This window comes from Varanus komodoensis, unplaced genomic scaffold, assembly GCF_004798865.1.
Source record: "Varanus komodoensis strain SLA01 unplaced genomic scaffold, ASM479886v1 scaffold4, whole genome shotgun sequence".
Lineage (NCBI taxonomy): Eukaryota > Metazoa > Chordata > Lepidosauria > Squamata > Varanidae > Varanus > Varanus komodoensis.
The window spans coordinates 55,573,565-55,585,148 of NW_025335941.1; the positions used below are offsets into that span (position 1 = coordinate 55,573,565).

At 47.8% G+C, this 11,584-nt stretch overlaps 1 protein-coding gene across 1 annotated transcript in view; it reads left to right on the forward strand.

The window, feature by feature from the left end:
* MTMR2 (myotubularin related protein 2) overlaps window positions 1-9,443 on the forward strand; it is a 45,935-nt gene extending 36,492 nt beyond the window's left edge. Inside the window, exons 13-15 of the mRNA XM_044442553.1 lie at window positions 819-932; window positions 1,659-1,835; window positions 3,637-9,443. Coding sequence (XP_044298488.1) covers window positions 819-932; window positions 1,659-1,835; window positions 3,637-3,798 — 453 coding nt within the window. The 3' untranslated portion in view covers window positions 3,799-9,443. The remainder of the gene's footprint in view (window positions 1-818; window positions 933-1,658; window positions 1,836-3,636) is intronic.
* The last annotated feature ends 2,141 nt before the right edge of the window (window positions 9,444-11,584 follow it).

The following is an 11,584-nucleotide window of genomic DNA, read 5'->3' on the forward strand; positions in this document are numbered from 1 at the left end:
AGTCGGACATTGGCTCCTCTTGCTCTGCATTGTTCTTGTCCTGTATTGTAGGGAAGTCCGCATTCCTTGTGGGGTGCAGAATGAGAGTCATGAGGAAAGCGTTGTGCCCCTGCAGCAAGCAGATCAAAACACAAAGCGGGCAGACCCAGCCAAACACAAACACATGCATTCACACACATGCATGCCATGCGCACACCGTCTTCTCTCTCCTTCGCACTGGCATGTTCTCACATGCTCTCACTCACATATTCACACCCCCATACCTTCCCTTATATAAGCACGCCTTCCTCCCTCTTTCATACATGCACGTTCTTATATATGCCAGTCTCACATAGGCACACACATACGTGCTCCTTCTCACACTTTTCTTGCTCTCTCACTCTCCCTTGCACAAACACACACAGAGTGGAATGGGGCATGCCTAAAGAAACTAGAGGTTGTAGCTGGGACCTTCCGGCCACAATTTGCATGTTCTACCGATTTTCAGCCCTTTGCAGAGCTGCATTTGGCTGGAATATGAAGCAAAAGCATCCTTTATGGCCTCTGTATTGCACTCACCGGATATGTAGTGTAGTTTATTTCTTGCTTTTGGAAAGCGATAGTACCTTTTCTTAAAGGAGACCTTGCTAGGCTGGAACACAAACACATTTGTCAGTGGGACTCAGGAGAGGGACAACACTTTTCTCCTCCTCACCCTGCAGACGCTCTTCTTTCCTTCCCCACCCTGCTAGTGTAAACCCCTTGCGGGAGTGTGCTTTCATGGGGTGTGCAAAACATGTCCAGTGATGCAAACAATTGGCCTTGCTTGTCTTCTGAAGTTTCCCACAGCCTTTGAATTCAACGAGTGCTTTCTCATCACCATCCTGGATCACCTCTACAGCTGTTTGTTTGGGACATTCCTCTGCAACAGCGAGCAGCAGAGGGTGAAAGAGGTACCAACCGTCAAAAATGCCTTGTTCCCCTCCTCTCCCTCACTGCCACCACCTCTAGCTTCTCCTTCCTTGCTTTCTAAGTGGGTGGAAAATGGTTAGAAGACTGAGAATCTTGCCCTTCTTTTAGTCATGTATTTCCTTATGGTGGGTTGGATCTAGATTCAGGCATACTTAGAGGAAACCCATTGACATCAACGGGACTTGAGCAGGGACGCTGTCAAAGGAGGCTTGGTCAGGCACGAGCCAAGGACTCACAGCTGAGAGGGGCCCATGGGGGAATCCTGTGGAACGGCCGCCCCTCCTCTCTTCACGGCTGGCTTGTTCCCCCACTTCTTGCTCTGACCCAGCCAAAGGTGGCCGTGGAGACCAGGAGATGCCTCGGCCTCCTGCTCACCAGGTCTTTTCCCATCCAGCAAGCGAGTGAGTGCAGTGTTGAGAACGAGGGGAGTCTGGTGGCCGTGGTGGACTCACCGAGGCAGAGAGCACCATACCCGGAGGGATCCAGGGGTTGCTCCAGCCCTGCCCTGGAGGAATGGATGCATTTATAGCGTGCCTGGGGGACCCATTGCCCTTTCAAGCCTGGGGTGGTCCTTTTCTATGTAGCCGCTGTCCGGGTTTTCTGCAAAGAGCTGCTGGACGTCAGCGTTCCACAGAACTTCGTGACAGACATTCATGTTTCTCCGAGATGCCCCAAGGAAAGCATTTTCTTCCCACGTTGCTTTTCAGGATCTTCTCAAAAGAACAGTGTCCCTGTGGTCCTACATCAACAGCCAACTTGAGGACTTTACCAACCCTCTGTATGCCAACTACAGCAACCACGTTTTGTATCCCGTGGCCAGCATGCGCCATCTAGAGCTTTGGGTTGGGTACTACATCCGGTGGAACCCACGGATGAAACCACAGGTGAGCGTTTTGATCAAAATCGGGGGCATGAGGTGGTCTCTTTTTTGGACATTCCTGGCCGTTGCAGTTCCAAGAAGCAGGTTTCTGACCCATTTGCCACTGAAGCACGTTTGGTGACTTTATAATGAGACCATGTCTTTTCTATTTCAAGGATCAAAAACTACTCAGTGTCCTGAAAAGGGTGTCAAATTCACCCCTCTGACTGATTCAGTACACAATTATGACTTTTGTTTTAGAGCAAAGGTTGCTAGGGAATGTCTTAACTGCCCATTTCAGGTATATTTCACACAAATCGTGTAATATGAACCAATTCCCTTGTTTTGTTCGGCTTGGCTTGCCATTTTGGCTTTTTGCTCCGCTCTGCTCTGCTCAAGAGCCAGTGCATTAGCCTTGGTCAGGATTCAGGACCAGTGCTCACTGGGAAGGGAGGATTAAACTTTCCCCTCCTCCAAATGCTTCCTGAAATCCTGCCCACCCCCTATCCCCTCATGCAAGAATTAAAAGAGAAATTTTAAAAAAACCCTGTCCCACTTCTCTAAAACCACTAACTAGGAGAGGGGCGAAATTTTGGAATGGCTTAGTCCTCTCCTTCTAATGTGTACCAGTTCTGATACAAATTGGGGATGTATGCACTTACTCTTGAGCAAGACATAGATGCTCTCCAACATGCTCTGCCATGCATGTAATGTGCAGTTTGACCCTCAAACACCAATTTGCATGTTCACAACACCCCACTGGCTGATAGGATCATGCAACACAAGTGCTTACTCTGCTGTGCTGGCTTCCAGTCTGTTTCTGAGACCAATTCAGGCTGGTGGTGTTGGCTTTAAAGTGCAAACCGCTTGGGACTAGAACATCTAAGCAACTGTTTCCTCAGATATGTATCAGCTGGGACTCTTGCATCATCTTTGGTGACCCTCCACCCAAGCTGGGGATGGCCACAAAAGAGAAGGCCTTCTCCATTGTGGCACCCCAATTCATCTGCCTAGGGAATGCTGGTTATAGAGTGAATTAAAACTGTAACAAATAAATAGGTAGGGCGCCACAACAGAAGGCCTTCTTGTCTCATAAGAACAGCCATACTGGATCAGCCAGAAGCCTGCCAGTGGTCAGCAAGATGCTTCTGGGGAGTCCGCAAGCAAGACTTGAGGGCGAGGGCCTTCTGCAGTTGTTCCAGCTTGCTGCCTCTGATCCTGGGTATATCATGGAGCCGCCATGACTAATGCAGGGCAAACATTTCACCCGGCTTCATTCTGTAGTTTGAAATGAAGAGCAAGGCTTTCAGTGTATATATACAGCAGACGTTCTTTTTAGAAGTCTTGATTCTGTTTTTAGTTCAGGTCCTGCACACCCAGCTGCTGATCACATGTGGAGCTAAGCCAGCCATCCCCAACTTGGTGCCCTCTGGATGCTTGGGGCAACACCTCCCATCATCTCTGATTACTGGCCATGCTGGTAAGAGCTGATGGGAGTTGTAGGCCAAGAAAATATTGGAGAACCACAAGTTGCCCACCACTGCTTCAAAATGTACTCTGCACATGTTCAGGGGTACTGAACCTTGACACGTGGTGCATCATATCCATGGGGGCAGGGAGTATACCCTACCCAGCAATACACCCTGGGTTGGCCCCCAGTGTCTTTGGTATACTCTCCTTTATTACTTAAGCATGTGCCATGTTCCTATATAATTAAGCTTCTTATTTTGAGCACTGAAAATTGGTTCTGCGGCTGAAGTCCCGCCTGTGGTGATCCAGTTTGCTTTCCCAAGAACTGAGCACAGTGCTTCTTGTCTTGCTGCCAGGAGCCGGTGCACACCCGTTACAAGGAGCTCCTGGCGAAACGAGCAGAGCTCCAGAAGAAAGTGGACGAGCTGCAGCGAGAAATTACCAACCGCTCCACAGCGTCTTCTGAGAGGGCTGGCTCTCCCGCTCAGTGTGTTACCCCAGTCCAGACTGTGGTCTAACATGGCAAAGACATTCGAATCCCTCCAGAACCACGTTGCAAGGCAACCTCTTTGGGAAAGGAGACTTTACAGAGAGATCTCTGAACTTCGGATGGCACCCATCCTGGTGTCTAAATGCTTTATTTATTGTGCTTCTTCCCTCCAGCGGTATTTTATTGGGGCTATAACACTACAGAAAGCAAAAGCTTTTTTATTTTGAAGGGCCTCCTATATAATTAATCTTCTTGAGGGATGATTAGAAGGAAACTGACTGCATTGGCCTCCCAAATCAAAACTAGAACACGGAGCTCAAGGCATTATGCCAGCTGTCCCCAAGCCGGTGCCCTCCATGTGTGTTGGACCGCGACTCCAACATGTCTGGGAAATGTCTTGGCTGGCTAGGATGGGAACTGCTGTTCAACACACACGGACTGCAACAGAAATGGGAGGGCTGCCTTGAGCAGTGGGTTTTGCTTTGACCCGGAAAGCGGGCACATGCACTGGAAGCATGCGAAGGTCAGATCATGGGGCCGGAATGCAAAGAGGGGGCCCGCGGGGATGAGATCTCCTGACGTGCGCCTGGGATTTGCTGAGCAACCATCCCACCGTTGCTGCGTGACAAGCTGCTCCCAAGACTTCAGAGGAACTCAGTGCTGGGCTGCCGGTCAGCAACAACGCCTCCATCCTAGGAGCAAGTGAAGAAAGCAACGCTAGTGCATGTGTACCTGTGTAAGAACGTGTGCAATTCTAATTGTTGTCAACAAAGGGATTTTCTGGTTTTGGTCCCCCACAGTGGAGAGGAAGAGGGAAAATCAAGAACCCAAAAAATTAAGTGGAAGGGCAGGGCAGGCATGAGCGGTTGCTGTCTCTCCTTGCAAAGGTAGCGATGCTCTGTAGGCCCTGCTTTTGCTGTCTTTTATAGCTGTGAAAGAAAGAGACGTGGTGTAGGAGGTTCACAGGGGTTCAGCATTCTGCCTGCTCCTGATCTCAGAGGAGATGGCTAGCAGCATCCATCCGTCGTGGGAAATGCGGGTGTTCTGCTGAAAATTAAATTCTTGCTAGACTTGGGGCAACAGCTGGTGGCTCAGTGGAAAAGTCGAATTCCTACCTTTGGGATTTTTTTTTAAAAGGGGGAGTTGTTGCAAAGTGTTGGGCCTTTATATTGATGAAGGTCCAGGTACTATTTGCAGGCAATTTGCTATAACATATAGTTAGCCTTCATCTTGTGGTAAAACAATGCCTTATTTAATCGAAGCAAAAATGTTGTATTAAATGAAAGTGTTTGGAAACAGGGTTTCCATGTGGCATCCACTTCATCTAAAACTAGAGACATTCTTAAGTCCAAGTTTCTCTACTGGGGCATTCTCAGGGTGTTTTGGACTACATCTCCTATCTTACATAACCATTGGTGGGAGCTGATGGAAGTTGTACTACAAACCAATAGCAGTAACCATCATTCACTATGACACTAATGTTAAGACAGCGGACCTGGTTAGTACATGATGACAACCCTGAGTATAAGCTGTTGAATTGCGGGTTGCATGTAAACCCTGTGCCATGGTTGAACTATGGGTTGTTAACCATGAAAAACCGAGGAAATCAGCCCATGGTTTGTTATTGGGTTCTGAACTCTGGGTTATTAATGGTTAACAACACACAGATAGACCATAGTACAGTGACTGCATGTTATAACTACCCACAATTCAACAGCAACCCATACTCTGGGTCGTCATTATGTGTGAACCAGGTCACTAAGGGGCACCAAGAAAGGGTGCCATCCCCACCTGCCAGGACACTTCCCTTTGCTTTCCATTGTCTTTCCAAAAAACAGCTACAAAGCTTGCCCTTTAAAGGAGGGGGACATTTGGGGGGAAAGCTGTACTTGCATGTTCACAATGATCATGTTCGTTATATTGACCTTTCTGCACTGGGTTGGTGAAACTAATTATAAAAACTTTATTGTGAAGTGAGAGCCAGTGAGTGGAGTAATTCTCTTTTCTGATAGCCAGATATCTGTTGTTTGACTCTTCAGCAGTATGCCTAACTTGGTGCCCTCCAAAGGTGTTGGACTACATCCCCCTTCATCCCCAGCCAGCACTGGCCATGCTGGCTGGAAATGATGGGAGCTGAAGCCCAGCAGATCCAGAGGGCAGCAGATAGAACAGGCTGCTCTGTGGCATTGTTACCGTGATTTGAAAAGAGAGTGCTGTGCGTCTCTGATGTAAATCTGTGGATCTTCCTTCTTCAGCAGGTGCTCTCCAGATGTTTAGGGGCTGCCACTTCCATCTTTCCTGGCCAGTGAGGCCATCCTGGCTCGCATGAGTCAAGGTCCCCGAACACCTGGCTGGCACCAGGTGGAGGAAGGCTGCTGTAAAGCCCCAGCCTTTAGCAGTGTATGTGCTTGCAGATGTGGGTATTTCATGATCCCTCGCAAAGCCCTTCTGTGCCAAAAGTAACCTCAGATTGCCAGCACCCTTTGTATGTGCTAGAAACAAGAGGAGAACATTGTGCCAGCAGGTTGGTGCTGACAGTATTGACAAGCAGAGTAAGGCAGATGCTGGTAATTTTCATGACCCTCCAAATTTTACCAGGCTACAGTTCCTTCCATTCTTGAACATTGGTGATGCTGGCTGAAGCAGATGGGAGTCCAAGTCCAAAACAACTGCAACTGCTGGATAGCAGCACTGCCAGACAAAAAACCTCAGTGTGCTAGAAAATATATTTATTCCAGGCCTGCCGCATGTTGGATAAAAAGTCCTTCAGGGCTGTGCAGCAGCAATATCAAGTAGGAGGGACATCCTGCCACACTCCACCTTTCTTTTTACCTCCAACAACATCTGGAGTCTAGCTGTATCTAGAGGACTAGTGGGTCCCCCTTCCTGCCATAAGAAGTGGCCCTTTGGTTGGGCCCAAGGCCCACAGGGGCCTCAGCAACATAGAACCTGCTTCCTGTCCCCCAACCCAGCTGCTTGTTAAAATTTGCTGATCATTAATGAAAAGTATAGCCATGGCCCACTCATCTTCTGTTCCCTAATGGTGCTGGGGATGAATCACTTGCCTTCTTTCTGGTGGGTTTATTTTGCATGCAAACACAGGCAGGGCATCCCTTTCCTTGCTTTCCAGCTGTTCCACCTAACGTCTGAAATAGGTGAGCTCTACTGAAGTGCAACACTTTTTGTCTTGCTTCCACCTGAAGAAGCGGCAGGTCCAACTCTGCACTTAAATCCAATTGCTTTTTCCTGTAGCAATAAAGCAAGGCACCCACTAGCTTGTGCAGCTGAGGCCATTTCAGCAGATGCAACTTGTCACACCACAGAATCGCCAAGGTGCGGGTGGCCTGGAAGCATGCCAGGTCTTTGTTTTAAATCCATAGTTTCTGCTCAAAGATTTAGGAAAGGACTTCACATCTCCTAGCATATTTAAGAAGATTTGAGTAGAAGAACCAAGTCCTTTAATTTTCACTTCTCATCACCCTACCCATGTCAATGGTTAGAAAATGGTGGGAGAGGAACCATAAGCCCATCACCGAGTTCAGACAACACAATAACCCACAGGTTAAGAGTGGCTTGTTAAACTGTATGTTGTAACATGAATTTTCATGTTGTCTGAACTCAACTGTGCTAACAATGGTTTGTTAACCGCAAACAATCCATGAAGAGGACCATGGTTTGTTGTGAACTTCAGGTTGTTAACTATGGTTTGTTATCTTGGCTGGGTTTGGACAACGCAATCTCCTACATTTCAAGAACAACCCATATGCAGTGTAAGCAGACAAGCAACCCTTGAGTGTTGGTTACGCTGTTGGAACCCAGTCCATGAGCTGTAATATGCTTCACATTCAGAAGGACCCTCATTCATTGCCTGGCATCCTCAGTGAAAGGATGGGGAGGCAGATGATGGGAAGGTCCTCTGCTTGAGATCTAAGGGTGGTCCTACCAGTCACTAGACATTATTGGATTAGACGGACAGAGGCTGATGTGGTACAAGTCATACAGACACAGGGGGCTAATCTATAGGACACCTGCTGCCCAGGGCCAAGCACTTATTCTAGTTCTTGTTCTTATTCCAGACCAGTGTCCTCCCTTTCTCATGGCAAAGTGGATTACAGGATAAAGAAAGGGGACACAGCCTCTCCAATGTGGAACTTTTCAGATGTGTTGGATAATTTCCATCAGCCCGAGAGAGCATGGCAGATGGTTAGGCGCGGTGGGAGTTGTCATCATCTAGAGGGCACAAAATGAGGAAGCTGGCAGAGATCTCCTCACCATCACATATTGAAGAATGCGGCAACAGGAGGCGGCAAGGCAGAGGGCCCCAAATAGAGTCAGTTTCTGAGACATGAGGCTCTGCACTGCCCTCCTCTAGGCTTTAGAAGCTAATTCTAAAGCAGCCTTCCCCAGATTGGGTCTGTCCGGTTGTTTTGGCCTGCAACTCCCATTTGTGGTCTAAAACCAGAGCCTTCAGCACCCTCCAGATGTTGGACTTCAGCTCCCCAACATCCCTGACCCAGCACAGCCAGTGGTCTGGAACTCTGGGAGTTGTAGCCCTGGAATCAGCCAGGTTTAGGATGGATGTTCTAAAGCGGTGATTCCCAAAGTGGATGGAACCACCCCCTGGGGGTGGCAGACAGATCCAGGGGGGCGGTAATTGGTTTGTTTAAATTTGCAGTAGATGATAGACCTAATGCAAAGAAAGAGGTATGGGGACACTAGAGTTGTTGCCCAAGAAGAAAGGGGGCAGAAGCCCAAACATGTTTGGAGACCACTGTTCTAGAGAAACCCAGGTTGGAGAAGGCTGTTCCAGAGTCCTGGATTGTCAATGCTTTCTACTTGCCTATGTTTTTTTCTAGCTGCTTTTTCCCCACATCCTTCTAAACTTCTGCCTGACAAATGAAAGCCAATCACTCCAAACATCTCAGCATCGCATTGGAGGCAGAGGTCCTGGTAGACAAGCATGGGACCCCTCTGGACTTTATAAAGTGTAACATTATGTTCTTTTATTAGCCACAGCATCTGTTTGTATTATTCAGACGCAAAACGCACAAGTATTCCTTTGTGAAGTTGTGATGGTGATGTAAAGATGCAAGAGTTTGTGATGGGGTAGGATTGCTGGGTCTGTATATGCAGCAGAATGAATGCGTAAGAGGGGATTGTGCCACTTCAGTCTGCAGCTGAAGGATGATGTTTTTAAAGGGTCCCTCTGATTTTTTTTAAACCTCCCAGCAAGTAAAGACAACAAACCATCTACCATGCCAGGAAACAAAAGCCCACCTGGTGTGCAAATTTGCTAACTGCAGGGTTGCTTTTCAAGCAGGGGGCATTTTAAAAAATGGGACTCTCTCCAGTCTGAAGTTGTCCAATCAATTGTACCATTCCGCTTCATGTAAACCAAAACCTACTCAGTGGATCACCTGACTATATGAGGTTACTGTAGATAAGCCCACCCTAACCTGATGCTTCCCAGATGTGCTGGACTAAACTCTCCTCACCCCATGCTGGCCAGGAGTGACGGAAGCAATGCTTAAACACATCTGGAATGCAGCAGTTTGGGGAATGCTGCCATAGTGGACAGCTTTTCTGTATGTAACTGTTTTGTTCTGTTTTTTAACATGATGCTGGATTGTGTATGGTCTCAAGGAACGAGGCATCATAAACTGAATACCCAAATGTTCGCTGCCTGTCTTGTACTTTGCTGGTGCTTTCCCCAATTACAAGGAACAAGGAATTTTGAATACAGAACATACAGGGTCCCATTATCCAAAGACCACTGTACATTTCAGGGTCTGGTATCTATGGGATCTGATCATGAGACGGATTGATTCTGTAAGGAAAGCCAGGGCCTTGAATTTACAGGTGCTGAGTGGGACTGTGAAGGACAGAACATTCATTCATGGGGTTACCTTATGATAGCACATAACATATACAGGATGAGTAGATGGTCAAATTTCTCTGCCTTTTTAAAACATGTTTCATTACAATTACATCCCAAGCTTACATGGGGTCCTAGTGGTCTCCTATTCAAGGGAGTGACCAGATCTACACCCAGGTGGTATTCCCAGACTAATCACTGGGCCTCCACTAGGCAGCCATTTGCTACAACTAATACAGTGGCACCTTGGCTCACAAACTTAATCTGTTCCAGGACTCTGGTCGTTACCCAAATTGGTCGTGAGCCAAGTTAAATTTCCCCATAAGGTTCAATGTAAATAAGGTTAATCCGTTCTGTAACTATTTTTTTAATCAGAAAAATGTGAAGAAGCAAAGTGACAAAGAACAACAAAGATCGCAGCCATCCCCCCGCCACCCCCCAGCAATACCACGATCGCACACGTCATCCCTGCATGTGCCCGTCATCCCAGCACGCTGGGGGGGTGGGGGGGAGATGGGCGCGAAAGCAGGCATGCTGGTGGGGGGAGACAGGAGCGAACGTGGGACTGCTGGGGGTGGGGAGAGACAGGCGCGATCGTGCTGCGGGTGGGGGGGGGAGATGGCCGAGATCGCGGTTGCACTCATGCAGGAAAGACGGGTGCGCTCGTGGCCATCCTCCCCCTGCCCCCAGAACGATCACGGCCATCTCCCCACTCAGGGTGGGGGGTGGGGAGATGGCCACGATTGCCTTCACCACCCAATGTGGAGTTTGCGACCTGAATCAAAATTGTTATGACATTTTTGCCCAGGACCCAATTTGGTCGTGAACTGAGGCGTTCGTGAGCAGAGATACCACTGTACTATGACACTGCCCTGTTACGGCTGGAGTGATCGCTTATTTTCAATACACAGAAGGCTGGCCAAGGTAGGACCTTTCCACATCCTGGCACAATGAGTGGGACAACTATGAGCTCACGGTTGCACATGAGGCACAAGCCTGTTCATAGAAGAGGACCTAGTACTAACATACTCTCTTAACTTGGCATATTTAACAAGTTTAGTGATAGCTTTAACTACAAGTACTTGAATTTCAGACACCCTTTCCAGTCCAGTGATGGAAAGGATTAAAAATACCTACAAACATTAGGTTTTAAAGCAATTTGTGCCAGCATTTAAACCTTAGGAGAGACATTTTAACCTTGTACCCCACACAAATGCCAAGACACTCTGAGAGAATCCCTGCTTGAGCGAAAGAGGATGGGGCCTAGAGAAGTGGACCTATGTGGCACCCCATGGGGCAATATTAGCCCTCACATTTAGCTCACAGGCACGGATTCCTCTGCCCTGGTTTAGCAGAAGAAATGCCACCATATACAACTTTGGTTGTTATGAATTCAGAATGTTCCGCAATTCTGCTAACGTGTAAAGATTTGGAAGATTAGGTGGGTGTGGAGAACAGCTTGATAAGTTGCAAATATTTAGAAGGACATCAGAGGCCAATTGTCAGATAGTTTGTCCTGTATTGCATTAAACAAGCTATCTGCACCCATGAACAACGCAGGAAGGATCACAGTGAAACTACATGGATTCAAGGGCATATTTTAGATGGATGGCCCTGATTGCCCAATGGGTACCTGTAATGCAGGACAGTAGCTTTGGTTTGATAGCTGCCCATGCATCCAACTCATAATTAGACAGATCTGGAAATCAGGTCCACCACTCTGCCATCCGCTCCAAGGTAGTGGCGAAACCAAAATGAACCGCAGGATGGAGACCTTAGCATAGGCATGCTGCCTATATTATACATCTGGTAAAAGGTGGGAGTAACAGTGGCGATTTTCCAGGCATGTTGGAACTTGAGGGAACATGGAAAGCCTTTAACAAACATGCGAAAGGTGTTTTATGCATCAGCATGATGCACTCCAGCAGTTGCTTTCTGC